General features: G+C 38.4%; 1 protein-coding gene across 1 annotated transcript in view; it reads left to right on the top strand.

Annotated features, from left to right (window-relative positions):
• The window catches only part of CEP112 (centrosomal protein 112), a 303,594-nt gene that overhangs the window by 200,893 nt on the left and 84,420 nt on the right, over positions 1-18,281 (top strand). The window contains exon 20 of the mRNA XM_065415534.1: positions 14,477-14,707. Coding sequence (XP_065271606.1) covers positions 14,477-14,707 — 231 coding nt within the window. The remainder of the gene's footprint in view (positions 1-14,476; positions 14,708-18,281) is intronic.

Below are 18,281 nucleotides of genomic sequence, written 5' to 3' on the forward strand. Positions count from 1 at the left end.
GTTTGACCTTAAACTGTTGTGCATTTGCACTTCATTCAGGTTGCCATCTTATTTGTATTCACCTTTAATGATTAGGAGTTAGATTACTTTTATCTATGGGAGGCTACACTCCTGTGTAAAGAGCCTGTCAGCTCTACAGTGAAACATATGTTGTTACTGAAATGGGAAGTCAAATGTCTATTCAATAAATCTGGCTCATGTATGTGGACATTATATTGTAGGTATATCTTCTAAATATGCAACGGAAACTTTATCACCAATTATTAAAAATCCTTATCCCTGTTCTCTTCTCCTTCCCTCTCCCTTTTTCATTGTATATTATCAGTAACTAACCCAGGGGTGGGCAAAATACTGCCCGTGGGCCGCATCTGGCCCATCAAACATTTCTTTCCAGCCCACCAGGCTCTTTGGCTGCCCCCTTGCGATCTCTGGTTCGCTAAAAGTCCCACAGCACAGCGGGGGGCTCAGGCAGGTTGCCTGCCTGCCTGCCATGGCCCCACGCTGTTCCCGGAAGCAGCCGGCTGCTGCTGGCATGTCTCTGCGCGGCCCTGGCGGGGGTGGAGGGGGGAGGCGGTTCTGCGCGCTGCCCCCGCCCCCAGCACCGCCCTCACAGCTCCCATTGGTCGGAAACCGGGCAATGGGAGCTGCAGATGTGGTGCTTGTGGGCGCGGGCAGCTCATGGAGACCCACAGTCCCCCTCCCTCCAAGGGGCGTGCAGAGACATGCCAGCAGCAGCCGGCCGCAGCCGCTTCCAGGAGCAGCGTGGGGCCACGGCAGGCAGGCAGCCTGCCTGAGCCCTGCTGTGCCGCTGGCCAGGAACCGCCTCTGGTAAGCGCCTCCCGGCCAGAGCTTGCACCTCAGACCCTCTCCCACACTCCAACCCCTTACCCCAGGTCAGAACCCCCTCCTGCACCGAAACTCCCTCCAAGACCCTGCACACCAATCCCCAGCCCGGAGTCCCCTCCTGCAACAAACTCCCTCCCAGAGCCCACACCCCTCACCCTCTCCTGCACCCCAACACTCTGCACCAGCCTGGAGCTCCCTCCCGCACCCAAACCCCCTCCCAGACCCCGCATCCCCTCCATTAATATAGTAGAAATGTGCGGTCCATGACGACGTACAAAATTCATGGAGTGGCCCCCCTGTGAAAATTATTGCCCACCCCTGAAGTAATCTGACACAAAATTTCCTTGGAATTATGATGACTGGCTGAGGTTAATGGCTCTAGGCTGTCTCTCGGGCCAGCAACTCCTTCCACCTAGTCTTCATTTGTTATTGCTTTGATAGGCTATTTAGAACCATCATAATTGAAGAGTACAATCTCTCATATATAGATAGATAAGACGCTTCGAGATACATAACTGTATTTAAGGGCTCGTCCTATTGACAAGTTTCTAATTTTACCAGTCACAAGTAAAAGTAGATAATAAAACTTCCACATATTTTAATTGAAATTGACTTAGTATAGAAAATCTTTTAAATACCATTGATTAAAATGGAGATAAGCAGTTAATTATGAAGCCATATTTAAAATATGGCATTCAAATCAGTTCTTTAAGTTTAATCATTTAACTATTATTAATTTAAAATTGTTTAAACCAAGTCATTTGGAGTTTGAGAAGTCATGCATTTTCAGAACAGAAACAGAGTGTAGTTTAAACATGTATGTTCAGATCCTCAGCCTTATTGCAGCCCCTTTGTGTCACTCTCATGGTGCAAAGAGGCCATAAACTTGGCTTAACCAGACAACGGAAGATTTCTCTGGCACGTGGGAAAGTGCGAGTGTTATAAAACAGCAGTGATCACCCTTGCACCTATTCTTGCAGCCCCAGGGTAGCTGATGTGCCTGGACAGCTACTATGGCATGATCCATTGAGACTATGGACATCTGGATGCACTTTAGAACAGCCCTGAAGCTGCTCTAAGTTGCACAAGGGCCAAATGGCTTTCAGGTGGCTGTAAGATCAAGGAGTCACGAAGAAAGTATGAAGTCACCCTTGGCCCCTGAAGTACTGAATGGAGTTCAGCAGGATTCAAGGATTGGGCTCATTGGCCTGGTTCCCAAGGTCCTTATTCAGGTAGAATCCATACAACAGGAGTAAGATTTTCAGTCATTTTAGCATGACTTAGTGAACCCAGAGTGATAAGTGATAACCATAGTGTTAAGACATGCTTTATATAAACCAATTTTGTTTTAAACACAAACCAAAGGGATTGCATTTGAAGTTGTTATGGATATACTCTGGAGATAAATCTCTGATAATTTTCATATGACTTTACATTGTGCCTCTTCATATAACCTTGTGGTGGGTCTACCCACGTGTGACCTCTGTTTTCATGGGACTTTGTATCAAAGCCTCATTTAGAAACTTTGCATTGCCCTTGGTATAATATTATAGCCCCTAAGGATAGAATAAGATAGAAGAAAAATTTCTTTTTGCTAGCAGTAGAACAAGAGCTCTCCCCCCCCACTCTTAATCAATTGCCCTGTTGAATGAATGAGGTGTGGATGAGCAAGGCATGGAAGGCAGCACCTCCAGACAGCCTCAACTGTTGGAGAGGGGCTGGGAGCCAGACCCAAGGACAATAAAACGTGTCAAGTGGGCTCATTAAAGACAAGCAGACATACCGACGGCCTCGGGGGTTAGAAGCAAGCACCTTCTTTTGGAAACACCCTCTTTGCAGCATTGGGACAACACTCAAAAGAAAGCAGCACAAAGGACCAATGGACACAGAGACAGAGTTTGAATCTGGTATAGATTTGCATAAGAGGAAAGCTGCTATAAAAGTGAGGTGTCTTGCAGAGGACCCCGGTTCTCGTCTTGTCAACATGGGAGCATCGATCCGGATCGGCAGAAGCCCGGCTCCACCCCCTCCCCCATCTAACTCACCTGGCCAGTGAAGTTAAGGGGAGCAACTAATTGGTAACAACAAGACGGAGTGTGTTTGTGTGTGTGTGTGTGAGTGTAAGTGTAATATATTATATGAATATGATACAGTGTTAATGAATACATGTATTACTAATAAATGTGGCGTTTTGCCTTATTCCCCCTGAAAGGATCCTGTGCAGTACTTTAAGTACAACAACTCTGTATTTGCCGATAGCTGCAAACAAATGGCATTTTGTTTACTTTTTTAAAAAGTTCTCTTGTGCCTGATACAGTGCATGTTTTTTGGAGGTAGTGAGAACAACTTTACTACTTCTAACTATATCTCAGTACTTAATAAAGCTTTATTTACTAATAAAGCAAATTGAGGCGATTCAACTTGTCATTGTAAACTCCTATTTTCAACTGAAGTCATTTCTGGGGTATTTAACACTAAATATCTAAAGGTTTGGTACATTGACCAGGACAGAATATTCCATATTCCTCTAGAGGAATGTTGTCCTGTCAGTGGATGTACCTGGTACAGTTATGTGCATTAGAACAGCATCATTAGTAAATTGATTACTGACATTTTCTCTGTCAGGTTACAGCCTGTGACTTTGGTCCTATGGTATGTATTATATTCCCTGAATTTTTTTTCTGCCCTCAAACTGAGGGTTGTTTTGACCTCAGACCTTCTTTTCTTTGGCCATGATTGATAGGCCTTTTACAAACAATCTACTGTGTGATGAGCAGCACTCTGTCTACCACATCTTTCACCATGGTATCAGAGCACCTTAACAATGCTGTAGAAACAAATGAAACATCTCCTTATGGAGTCAGCTGACAATTAGTATATTGAATTGTTTTAATGAATAAGTGAATTTTAATTTTCTTCGAAGTGATACAGCACTGAGCAGGAACAGACACAAAGAGGCAGAAACTACGCATATAATGTTACAGCTAATTGGGTTATACACAAACTACTCTGTGGCATTCCTCACTTCTGGCCAGTTATACTATTGCTCTTTTGATTCTAGGATGTTCTGAAACAGAGGCCATTAATTAAGATGACTTGACAACATGTTTAATATCTGACCAGGAGAAGGCAAGCAAAGTCTATGTGAGATAGTCATAGACACAGTAGCAGCAGTTTCTAGAGTTGCAAATCATTATTTTCTCTCTTTACACCCCTTTTTCTAAGACCTAGTGAGGTTACAGAATTTCAGATGTCAGTTATGAACTGGAGTCTTTTATATTGTGGTATGATGTGCTAACCTACTCTATATAATAGCTGCTTGTGTTTGTTTATATTGCCTTCCCTTCTAGTAAGCGGATAAAGAAAGGGCTGAATATGATCAAAGTTGATGTTTTTTGGAATACATTAAATGACATGAAACATGCAGGCTTCATCAGTAGGGTTGATTTCACTTCAAAAGTTATTGATAATTTTTCTAAGTAGATATTTTCTAGTTATCACCTTAAATGTTGCTGGCAAAAGAAGGCTTCTGGACCTTTAAATTACATGTGACAAATACTATACTAAGCACTGAAGGCTCTCTGTACACTTTTTACAAGACCAAATCAGTCACCTCTTATAATCCTCTAACAAAAAAAATTCCAGTATTTATAGATATAAAATATACTAACGGATATGTAGAGTACTCTTCAATTCCCTGATGATGAAATTGCAAACTAGCAATGTATTTCATTGCTCTTTGATCAGGCCATTGAAATAATATACTATTTTGAAAGAGAGACATTACATACGGTGCATACAGGTACATTACAATAACTTTTAGGTTTTCTAGGTAAGATTTTTCAAAAGTGTTCTGCATTGACCTGACTCTGCTCCTATTGAAGTTAATGGTAAAACTTCCACTCTTTTAAGAAGATCATCCTCTATATTTCCAGTTGTTTTACACATGTTTACTTTGTGTTCTTTCCCTCCTTGAGCAGAGTTTAAACAGAAGCATAATGGCCTTATTAGGGCTGTCGATTAATCACAGTTAACTCACGCGATTAACTCAAAAAAAAAATCACGATTAAAAAAATGAATACGAATTAATAGAATACCAATTGAAATTTATTAAATATTTTGGATGTTTTTCTACATTTTCAAATATATCGATTTCAATTACAACACAGAATACAAAGTGTACAGTGCTCACTTTATATTATATTTTATTACAAATATTTGCACTGTAAAAATGATAAATGAAACAGTATTTTTCAACTCACCTCATACAAATACTGTAGTTCAATCTCTTTATCATGAAAGTGCAACTTACAAACGTCTTTTTTTTTTTTACATAACTGCACTGAAAAACAAAACAATGTAAAATTTTAGAGCCTACAAGTCCACTCAATCCTACTACTTCTTCAGCCAATCAATAAGAGATACAAGTTTGTTTACATTTACGAGAGATAATGCTGCCAACTTCTTAATTACATTGTCACCTGAAAGTGAGAACAGGTGTTCGCATGGCACTGTTGTAGCTGGAGTCGCAAGATATTTACATGCCAGGTGCGCTAAAGATTCATATGCCTCTTCAAGCTTCGGCCATTGTTCCAGAGGACATGCTTTTATGCTGATGACGCTCATTAAAAAAAAATGCTTTAATTAAATTTGTGACTGACCTCCTTGGGGGAGAATTGTATGCATCCTGCTCTGTTTTACCCGCATTCTGCCATATATTTCATGTTATGTGTGTCTCGGATGATGACCCAGTACATGTTTTTCGTTTTAAGAACATTTTCACTGCAAATTTGACAAAATGCAAAGAAGATACCAATGTGAAATTTCTAAGGATAGCTACAGCACTCGACCCAAGGTTTAAGAATCTGAAGTGCCGTCCAAAATCTTAGAGGTATAAGGTGTGGAGCATGCTTTCAGAAGTCTTAAAAGAGCAACACTATGATGCGGAAACTACAGAGTCCAAACCACCAAAAAAGATAATCAGCTTTCTGCTGGAGGCATCTGACTCAGATGATGAAAATGAACGTGCGTCAGTCCGCACTGCTTTGGATCGTTATCAAGCAGAACCCGTTATCAGCATGGACGCATGTCCTATGAAATGGTGGTTGAAGCATCAAGGGCATCAAGCTCATCTGGCATGTAAATATCTTGTGATGCTGGCTACAACAGTGCCATGCGAATGCCTGTTCTGACTTTCAGGTGACATTGTAAATAAGAAGCAGGCAGCATTATCTCCTGCAAATTGTAACCAACCTTGTTTGTCTGAGCAACTGGCTGAACAAGAAGGAGGACTGAGTGGACTTGTAGGCGCTAAAGTTTTACAATGTTTTATTTTTAAATGCAAGGGGTTTTTGTACATAATTCTACATTTATAAGTTCAACTTTCATGATAAAGAGATTGCACTACAGTACTTGTATTAGGTGAATTGAAAAATACTATTTCTTTTGTTTTTACAGTGCAAATATTCGTAGTCAAAAATAAATATAAAGTGAGCACTGTACACTTTGTATTCTGTGTTGTAATTTAAATCAAAATATTTGAAAATGTAGAAAACATCCAAACATCCAAAAATATTTAAATAAATGGTATTTTATTATTGTTTATCAGCGCGATTAATTGCGATTAATTTTTTTAATTGATTGACAGCCCTAGTCTTTATAATGCATAACCTACAGGTCTTGCTTCCAATGCTGGTGAATGTGCACGAAACACGACACTGCTTCCTGTTGTTTTCATTGGGCCAACCTCTCTGCTGGCATAAAGCCACTGAAATCAGTAGAGTCATGACAGCTGTGGCTGGCCCATATTATGCTTTGTAACATCATAAAAGTTCACATGAAGAAAAAATACTTTTCATGTAAACTGTAAACACATATCTGAAAATTACACTATGGAACAAAACCTTTTTTTGTTGGTGAAACAATAGTATAGGTAAGCCAATGGCATAGATGGTAAACCAGTTTTCAACTTCTTTTTAATACTGGGTTCTTTTGAGAAGAACTTTATAATATGAATATTAGGCTCTCTGTAGTATACAAGAAGTATTGCTGTCAAACTGAGCTCAGAAAGCACAGAAAGTCAGTTTTGAGGATGAAACTTACACCACCATTTTGATTTGGTTGAGATTTACACCCACTTTGAACACGTGCCCATGACTAAACAACAAATCAATGGAGAATCACTGCAAATCAGTAGAGAATCAGGACCTATAGCCCTGAACCAGCACAACATTTATTACATGCTTCACTTAAAAGTTGTGAATAGTTAAGTGTGAGCTTAGGTGCCTTGCTGCATCGCGGCTGAAATGAACTGAGACCTAGGAACAATGGCATAATTTTTTTTAAATTATTTAGATGTTACTCTGCTTAGTGTTGTAAGGACAAATGGCCAGATTGTTAAAGATATTTAGGCTCCCAAGTACCTAAGTCACTTTGGAAAATGGTATTTAACTACCTAAATCACTTAGGCCTTGCAACAATGAAGAGAACAATGCCTAATTACCTTTAAAAATCTGGGCCTCTGAGAATAAATTAAGAATGCAATTTGTCTCAGCCCTGAACTTCCTTGATATTGTGGGTTTAAAACATCCTTAATGTTGTTTGAACATAGTTTTTTGCGGACATTGTTTACTCTGTAACGTGAGGAAAGATAGGAAGACTGTGGAACATATTTATCCCACCACCATGAAGTTCACCTAAAACATTCAATAAAGCTCCAGTCCTCTTCTCAGAACCTGATCTAAAAAGCTGTTTCTTGTGGTTTCATCAGTAGCTCCTATGGAAGGAGGGGGTATGCATCTTTTGGCTGGGCTCTAGTCATCCTATCCATCCCCTCCACCTCCATGTAGTGAAATTGCAGCGGGGTATGGGGCTAGAAGAATACATTTCCTGTTAAACTGTTTTCCATCTTTGTACTTTGTTTTGCAGTTTGTTACTTTTAAAAATAAGCACATAGTTGCCTTTGAAATTCCGTGCCATTCTTTTATTTAATTTTTAAATAAATGGAGTAAACAGTCTTTTTCTTTCAAGCCTAGTTTATTCCCACTTCCAAATTACTGTGGGTTTATGACCCACCCTTTTAATGACACTGTAAGAGCAAAATTATTTCTGGTTATTTTTTGGGATAGAAATAGCCAACTCAGCTAATAGTTTCCTCAACAGGATGGTTGTCATTCATAGAAATTAAATTACCTCTGAAATCTTCATCTGCTCATGTAACTTTACACTTTTTGTAACTTATTCTTTCTGGTGATGTGCTTTGGACAGACTTTTAAAATGTTCCCTCTTTATTTGTATTTGTTTTCCCATCTGTTGACTTTCTTACACAGTACTGTCTTCTCTGCTACTTGCTGCTATGACACATAGCCCTTTTCTTGAGTCTGAGCTCAATATTAGCTTTAAACACTTCTTTAAAAATTTGGTTTTATTACCTTTGCTAATACTCATTCAACGTACTCCGTTTATGAATTAATGAGCACAGTAGTTGAATACAGAAAATGGCAGCCTGTCGCAGTTGAAAATAAAATGGTAATCTGTGTTTCTCTATGGCCTTGTTACAGTTTCAAGGCGATAGAATTTTGGGACCAATGTATACTGTGAGATCTTCATTTGTTTCTGTATTGTTGTTAAAATCTGATGAAAACTAAGATCAGTTCATACAGTATATCTTAATTGTTGTAGTGCTCATAGGAGCTCTACCTACGTCCTCTTTACAGTTTGAGCCTTGCAAATAATTCTGTAGGCACAGTTGACAGACATAGGCCTGACCATCTAGGCTAATAGTTTACAAATGCAGTACTCAGAATATAGGATTTGATCTTAGAATCATAGACTCATAGAAGATTAGGGTTGGAAGAGACCTCGGGAGGTCATCTAGTCCAACCCCCGGCTCAAAGAAGGATCAACCCCAACTAAATCTTACAGGCAAACCAAGAGGGAAAACTGTGTGTCTTCAGATTTTAGTTTTGAGGGGTAAGATTTTATAATTGCACTGTTGTTATTTTTCTGCTGTTGCCAAAGTGAGCTGATTGCTCTGAGTGAATTTTTCCCCTTCATGGTCTTTGGAATGCAGAAAGTGGTGGAGATACCTTTCTCTGTCATTTTAGTTTTTCTTGCTTCTATTAACTTTGGCTAATCTCCTTATGCTTAATACTTGATAATAGTTGATCAAACCATAGTTAAATCTTTCTTAAAGTTGGAAAATTTTGCATTCATTTCCTACGATAGTTTTAAGATCCGTGTGTTTGCATGAGTCTCTCTCTCTCTCTCTCTCTCTCATAGCAAGTGGTTCACTTGTAATCCAGTTCTGCCAGTGACTTTGTTGATGTGAGAGAGGAGGAGCCCTGGCTTGAGGATGTGGGTTGTTTTAAGGCAACTGGGGGAAGATTTTCGAGTCAGTTTGGAGAGATTAAATGTTTCTTTAAATCATTTTACTAGCAGTGACACTGCACCAAAAAATCTCCTCTGATGTAATTAATTTCTCTGCCTCATCCCCGTCTCCAGATTTTTTTTGCTGCTAGACCCAAATCTGCTTTTGTCATCTCTTCGATCCAACATTAATGCTCCTTTGCATGTTAACTACTGTTACTTTCCCTGTATAACAAAAAGTTTGTTTTGTGCCACTAAGTTGGCTGATGCCTTTATTTCCAAATTATCAGATACAGGACCGCATAGTACAGGGAACAATCACAGATGACACTGGAACTCGCCAGTATGTTTTATGAATATATTTTCATTGGAATCCACCAGGTTAGCCTTGGCTTCTAATCCTACACACTTTCTTGTTTTTTTAGGAGCTGTTTGAAAGATGTAATGTTTTAAAGCTTTTTTTGTTCGTTTGTAAGGGGGGGAAAACCTCATACATAGAGATAATCAATAAAATTCCAGGCAGGCCTTATAATAGAGCAGTGCATTTAAAAGTAAACATTGCATCTGTCTATCAAGAACTCAAAGCCCAAAATTCTATAGAAATGAAAAGCATCTATTTTCACCAATAGAACATTTCTTCATTCAAATAGAAGCCAGTTACACTGTTAAAATTTAGTTTTAGCTCAAAGCCATAACGAATTTCTGAAATAATTTTAAATGGTATATGATAGATTGTATACTGTTTTAGTATGTATACAAATTTAATTTTAAAAAGTTAACCATGTACAGAGGAAAAGAACAGAAAAGAATGCAGATTGCATTATATAAATCAGGGGTGGCCAACCTGAGCCTGAGAAGGAGCCATAATTTACCAATGTACATTTCCAAAGAGCCACAGTAATACGTCAGCAGCCCTCCGCCCCCACTCCCAGAGCCTCCTGCCCACCGGCAGCCCCACCAATCAGCGCCTCCCTCCTCCCTCCCCGCACCTCCTGATCAGCTGTTTCATGGCATGCAGGAGGCTTTGGGGGGCGGAGGAGCGAGGGCACGGCAGGCTCAGGGGAGGGGGCAGGAAGGGGTGTAGTAGGGGCAGGGCCAGTGGTAGAGCCAGGGGTTGAGCAGTGAGCACACCCCTGGCACATTGGAAAGTTGGTGCCTGTAGTTCCAGCCCCGGAGTCAGTGCCTATACAAGGAGCTGCATATTAACTTCTGAAGAGCCGCATGTGGCTCCGGAGCCACAGGTTGGCCACCCCTGATATAGATCATGTGTTTGAAATAATGCTGATGTAGTTAACATGTGTAGCTAGTAGGTCATACTTTTGCACACAAATAATGTATCTGCTACACACACACACACACACGATATACTTTCTCTCTATACACATACACAGAAAATGTATAACTGACACAAAGGGAATAATTCAATGAATAATCAAGAAAGTCAAAAACAATCTTGTATAACAACTTTCCAAGAAAGGTTAATACTTATATTAGCATAATGAATTTGGGGGGGTACACCAATGCACAATGCAGTATTTACGATTTAGTTATCAACTTTGGTTAGAAATGTACTTAGATTGTCTAGTACTTTTGTGAATGGAGCATTTCCTTTTTCTTCAAAGTTTACTAGATGCTAACATAGTTCTCAGATATTATGAAAGAATGTTAAACATAATTTATTTAGATGACTGTAGATGCTACAGTATAAACGTGTAACATACACACACCTTTTAGGAATGAAGTACTTGAAGAGAAAAGTAGTACAGAGACCTAAAAGCAACGATTAGCATTCCAAGCCATTCAGAATTTGGGCAGTTTATAACACAAGCTTGTTATGAAGCTTCTCACCAAACTTGAGCTATAAAATCTTGAATTCAAATAGATAATTTCAAGATGATTACAGTAAGACTATTTGTACTTTTCACAATGAAAAATCATAGTAATATTTCATATGTAAATATTTATTTCTAAATTTCTGCTATTGAATCATTTGAATGGTAGCAGCATTTATATGTAGTAATTATTGGACATAGATTGAAAATATAATTGCTATGACATGTATGTGAATGGATCCCAGTGAACTGTTTCCTATGAGCTAACCTATAACTATAACTCTCTCTATATATAAATACACACACACACACACAGTGTATAATCTTTCAGTGAAAATGTTCTTGTTCAAAACTACATATAAATAAAAAATGTAGGTTCATTACAGCATGTATTGTAATTCTTAAAATAAGAACATTTTTACTTTATAGTAGCAAGATGGAAATATATTGAAGGAAACGTTCATGAAAAACCTACTAGAAATGATTAAATCAATAAAAGAATAGTAGAATGCAATTCTTGTATGTCTCTCATTATCTTCTATTACTTTGTACTTTGCTTCCAAGGAGACAATCTGTTATCTTCTAAAGGAACTCAACATATGATAGACAAAAGTCAGGAATAATTGGACAATATCGAATGCAAAGCTTAGTTGAAATCATGAATCTTTTGAAAGAAATTCACATTTAGAAAATTACAGACCAGGGAAAGGAAGATGGAACAAGAATCCACATCATGAAAATTCTATTAATAGAAGCACTGTGTGTTTAGAAATATAGTACAAGCCTAGATTAAAAACACTTGGTTACCCACAATTCCTTTTTATCCAAATGGAGCCAGGTTCTCAGTGTCTTAATTATCTTGAAAAATCCCTTGATTATCCAGAACCTCACTTGTCCAAATGTGTTCAGTGTTCCCTTGACTAAGATGTCTGAAGCTGTGTACTGATCACTTTATTCAGTCTTATTTACCGAAACAAGTAATGCCACAAAAGGTTACAAAATTGTGTAAATACATCCTTTTCAAAACTCCAAGAGATGAAGCATAAAATGATATAAATTATATATGGTAGACGAGTCTAACTTTGTGAAACTTACATTCTGAGGAGCTGGAAAAGAGTGAGATTGCTGAAAAAACAACTGAAGAGTGTGTAAGAAATTGTAAATCTAAAGTAGCAACTCCTACCATAACTTATACCTTCAGCCTCTTCCAAGTGTAAATTAGAATAATTTAGATCCCTGCAGCTTACTTACAGACGTATAACTTTCACCCTTTGTATGTCACTTCTGAATTTGACCCCAAACATTAGTTAAATAAGTTACATATAAGGGGTACCTATTAAATGTCTCCCAGTAAATACTACAAGGCTATTAGTACTGTGGCTTTGTAATTTCCATCTTCTGAATGCCAGAGCTGCACAAAACCTAAATCCTGGGCTGTAAGTACTGTGTTATAATTAGGGTAGTCTGTTATTGCATCTGAAGACCTTTCTTTTGTAAAATTTTCAAATGCACCTAATAGGATTTAGGCTCCTAAGTCACTCTGCTACTTTTGAAAATGTTATCCCTTGCCTGAGACAAGTTAGATGAGTCTTGGCAATCCATCAACCTCTGTCATCTGTTGTTGTGCGTTCTTTAAGTCTAACCAAGATTTGGAGATGCATGGGAAGGAATTGGCTGGGAATGAATCTGGCCATGATGGAAGTGTTGCTGCTAGTTTTGGGAATTCACATAGAGAGAAGAAAGACTGCACCTTTATCAACATAGTGCTGAGCCTTGAGGTTTTGTTAAATTCTTCATGGCTTCTTGGTATGTAGATAATGATGGTCCTGTGTAGTGTCTTCTTCTATTAGAAGTCAGCCAGTCATCTTTCCTCTCAGATGCAGACTTTGCCACAGTGACCCATGTCTTTGCCATCTCCAGGCTGGATTACAATAATGCACTCTCTTTTATGTGGCCCTTCATGAACCCTTAGGTGCTTCATCTTGTTCAGAACACAATGGCCTGTCTTCCAATTGAGGAAAGTCAATATGCTTAGCTACATTGTCTGCACTGTCTACCTGTTCATTTCAGGGTACGGTTTTAGGCCTTAATGACCATACTGTAAGTCTTACAAGGGCTAGAACCCTGTTGTTTAAGTGGCTACGTTCCTTCATGACAATTGGGGTCTGTTGGGTTGTCTTGTCTCTCAGTGCCTGGAAATCAGTGGCAGAGGTCTCACGGTTAATGCTCCTTTTTCAAACTTACTTTTCATCAGAACCCAAATTTACCAAGTTTCATATCATACACCAAAGCTGCTTTGGTCAGTCATAGAATCATAGAATATCAGGGTTGGAAGGGACCTCAGGAGGTCATCTAGTCCAACCCCCTGCTCAAAGCAGGACCAATCCCCAACTAAATCATCCCAGCCACTGCTTTGTCAAGCCTGACCTTAAAAACCTCTAAGGAAGGAATTTTTTAATGATTTTGACAGTATTATTTTGTTTTTGAGATCTACCTTTTTTGTTGTTCTTCTCTTGGATTGGATGTCTTTAACTAGGGTGGTTTTATGAACGGTAGGACTGTTATATTTAGTTTTGAGCTCAGTATTTTTCTATTAATTGTGCTGCCCTTGCTAACCTTTGTCATGAGCACTTTATCAGATCATAACTAAATCTAGAATAATATCCAGATCCATCTTCCTCCAATTACCTTGACAAAGACTGTAAATTTCAAATTGATACGTGTTATAGTCATTGTTTAGATGGTCTACCCTAGCCAGGAATGTGGTTTACACTCAGTAACTATCAGTTATAAGTGATTTTCATTTATGGTGGGTGAAGCACTGGTTGACCCAAATCCTGTTAATACAGAAAAATCTTTTTTTAACATACACTAAAAAAAATTGCCTTGGGCATCACATGTTTGTATCCTCTAGCTGCCTGACAGGTTCACAAACAGTGTTAGCTAGCCCTGGAGCTGCATCCTGTGTGTGTAGACTTTACTGAAGAAGTGTCTTAAGGAGGGATTTTAATAAGAAGAGGGTGGGGGCTTGGCACATTGAGATTGAGAGGAAATAGTATAGGAAAAGATACAAAGCCAGGACTGGAAGAATGAACAAAATGAATGGTAAAGCTGATTGTTTGGTGAAGTGAAAGGGAGGGTGAGTGGGTACTAAGTTTGGAACTCTACCTTGGCCTTAAAGCAGGCTTTTCTTGCTGGCTTCTGTGGCATTGCTGATAGCCTTCATCCAAACTTTGGCCAGAAGGAAGCTTTTCCCGTTTGTGTGTGAAGGCAAAGGCAGGGTAAAAGAGAAAGGGAGAATCCTAAAGTGCAGATGAATTCTGATGGGAGGGGAGAAAGGGAATTCTTCTAGCTTGTTCCCTATGCTAGATAACAGTCTGATCAGAGAAGTCATATAAGCAGTGTTCTTCCATTTTTTTTTTAAATTTAAGATTATCCATAATATGGAGGCCCAAATCCACAAGCTGAGAGAAGAGCTTATTCAGGTAAATGCTCAGTGGAAGCAACAGTTGGTAGAGCTTAGCCTTCTGCGGGAAGAAGAAAAGCAGATGGCTGCTCGGGATCACGAGACTGCAGTGAATAAGCTTAAAGCAGAGTCGGAAAAGATGGCCTTAGACCTGAAAAGGACACATGCTGCAGAGACAGAGATGACATTGGAAAAGGTAAGAGATTCACATGATAATGCACAAACCTGGTTAGGTCATAGCAAGTGAGGGACAATGTATCCGAAGTGACACACTCTATAACAAATTATACAAATCAATAACAGTTGTGAGATCACTTAAATAAAGGAAACTGCTACAGATCAGAGTTTGTCAAATCCTATGGCATTCAGGGCCGGAGGGGCTCAGAGTTTTGAGGTCCTTGAATGAAAGGCTTCTATGATAACAAAATGCAGATTTCATGGTGATAATTACTATTGTTTTGACTAGCCTTCTTCCCCAACAGAGTGCCACACTCTAACAGAAGTAGCAGTAGGATCAGAACACCAATCTAGTATACAGTAGTTTAAGTAGGGGGAAATGGTAGACCAGAATAACAGCATGATTTGAAATGCAGCTTCAATCCAGGATGGGGTTTATCACTTTTTCTTGATTAGGATGGGGTTGACAAGGGAGATCCTACTTTATTAATCCATGTATTTTGCTCTGTCAAAAAACAGTTTAAGGGGGAAAGTTCAGGATACAAGTATCTGGATATAAATTGCCTTCAATATAAAAGGGGGAAAGCTTTTGTGTGCTTGTCTTTGTTTTAGTAAGTAAGGACTTAGAGATCAATTTTGTGGGGTGGGGAGAAGGGAAGGTTGGGAAGAGGGGTGTGAAATGTTTAAGTTTGGGGATTCATGTTTTAAAACACACTGGTGTTTTCTCCCACCTTATGCTCAGTTCATTCATAGTATGACTCAGTGTATGGCTGTTTTGGGCTGAATGTTGACTCCTTTTTATGGGCTTCACTTTCATTCAGCTCTGAGCAGGTGTTTTTGATACAAATCAGCAAGATGGACTCTGATAGAAGTGTGAAAACCTCACTGCTATGTGATATAGAAATAAAAATGGTTATATGTTATGATACTAATATTTTAGAAAACTGTGTATTCAACAATCTCTGTACATTTTAAATAATGTCATGCTTCGAAAATATGGTATTTTGAATTTCCTCAATAACATTTTACAAATTTTTTTAAAAATTGCTATGTACATTTCTCCATTTCCTGTCCTTTAGATGTATTTATGTGATCATTTACCAGTGTTGTCAGCTAACATCATTACCATTTCCCTTAGGATGTTGGCTCATTGGCACTAAGGAACTTGCATATACATATTTTAGCTTTTCTTGTATCCATTTACTCATCTGAGATTGGATCCAACCTCCATGTCCTGGGTGAAATCTAGACTGTTAATGGGAGTGGTTCAGTTTGTTTGGTGCTGCAGAGACTAAGGCTAGGTCTACACTACGGGGGGGGTCGACCTAAGATACGCAACTTCAGCTACGTGAATAGCGTAGCTGAAGTTGCGTATTTTAGGTCAACTTACCTGGCTGTGAGGACGGCGGCGAGTCGACCACTGCCGCGCCGCCGTCGACTCCGCTTCCGCCTCTTGCCGCGGTGGATTTCTGGAGTCGACGGCAGAGCCATCGGGGATCGATTTTGTCGCGTCTTCACTAGACGCGATAAGTCGATCCCCAATAGATCGATTGCTACCCGCCGATTTGGCGGGTAGTGAAGACGTGCCCTAAATCACAAGTCTTGTAGGTATTCAATTCACAGTACTGGTGACTGTACTGCCAAATTAAAGCAAAATCTTTAATATCTTTTGCCAGTATGTAGTCATAAGAACCAAGGCAGAAAATAGATATTGCTAGATATTTAAGTATAGATAGCAGTAACACTGAAGGTTGAGATTTTCAAAAGAGAGTAGCTAGGTGACCAAGTTTCAATGGGATCTGAGTGACTAGCTTCCTTAAGTTCCTTTGCACATCCCAGCCTAAATATAGAGCCTGATCCTGCAAACAGTTATGCATGTGAGTAACTTCATTCAGGTCCATTGCAGTCAATCTGACTATTCATATGATTGAAGTTATTCATGTGCATGTTTGTAGGATTAAGTGTTTAATGCAGATGGAGTAGTAACTAATGAGCCTGGCCTTTTAAATAACTATGGCTCTGTTCCTTCAAACACTTATGTACATGCTTAACTTTTCTACTGTGAGTAATCTCACTAAAATGTCACTTATTTGTGGTAATATTGTTAAGCTTGTTGGTAAGGGTTTTCAAGATCAGAGTCTTATTCTGTATTGAGGTTTGTTTTTTTCTTGTTTTAAAAATATCACCATTATTGGATTCTTATTTAGTAGGAATAAATTCTTACCTAGGCTGCTGCAGCTTTTAATGGCGTAATCAGCATATAGTTATCTAGAAAAGATCACCAAGACTTTAAAATCTATTTTATAATATTTTCAGTTCCTTAGAAAAGAAAATAATTGTCATCAAAGGACATGTTTAAACATTGTGCTAAACTAAAATGAAAACTACTTGATGTTTAAAATAGGCCATGTGTGTATGTAAGCATACAGTTGTTTTAAATATTTTAACATGTATTAGTGTGGTAAATTCCACATTTGATTACAAAATGATACGGAGCAACAAAAAATAAGACTATGCATATACGGTTCAAACGGTCTTTGTGAAATTGACATTTCATTTACCTGCATCAGGTTCTTGGTCCGTAATTTAAACAGCATTCTGAGGATTATGTTGGAAATCTGCCAGCCTGAAGCCATTAAATGGCTATGATCAACAATTCAGAATCTTTTTTGAATTTAAGGAAAGCTCCACTTGGCATAATTATTTAAAGCCAAGGTCACAGAAAGTATTTAAACCTTTGAAATTCATAATTAAAGGATTAATATTAACTCATGAAGACATTGTCATTTTTGCTTAAAAATGGAATTTGAATCTCAATTATTTTCTTTCTTTGATCTTTTTTTTACATTAATAGTACAGCAAAAGAAAAAAAGTTAACTTCTTTACATCCCCAAATTAAAGTTACAAATAATCCTTAAACACTTTAGAGGAAAATATTCTTAATAGTCTTGAATCACCATTACTGTCAAAAATATTCTTTTTAAACTTTCAGTTGAATTTTTTTCATTTTCCAAATAAAATTACATGAAGACATTTCTAATTTTAATTTACATTAGATGGCATTAAATTTCAAGGGTATATGTTTATCATTTAGCCTATTTCTTCATTTCTAATTTATGATCGGGAGATAATGTGCTGGGGGGAAAACAATTATTTTGTTGGAAAAAGGAGTTTTACATATTCCTGTGCAAGCAACCATGAACTACCTCTACTCATTCCTACCCTATTTCACCTCTTTGTACAGCCCAATCTCAGGGCTCTGCAAAGAGGCCACCAGGTCCCAAAGGAGTTTGGAGGAGACCTCCATTTTCAGCTGAGAAGTGAAAATGATAGTGTTTACCAAACTGAAATGAAATTCTGACACAATTGAAGTCAAGTGAGGGTTTGGGATTGGAGATTTTGTTTTTATAAAAGAAAAGAAAAACAACTTTAATAATAGCCCACATGCTGCTGCTTTTAAAAAGTAACTTTCCTTCTGAGGTTTTGAATTTTTTAGCAAATCTTGTTACCTTTAAGTTGTTATGGAAGAAAATGAAAGGAAAGTTTTGTTTGTTTTTGTTCATGTTTTGTCTTCTAAAGGTTTATGTTCTTTT

The sequence above is a fragment of the Emys orbicularis genome, chromosome 13 (genome assembly GCF_028017835.1).
Source record: "Emys orbicularis isolate rEmyOrb1 chromosome 13, rEmyOrb1.hap1, whole genome shotgun sequence".
Lineage (NCBI taxonomy): Eukaryota > Metazoa > Chordata > Testudines > Emydidae > Emys > Emys orbicularis.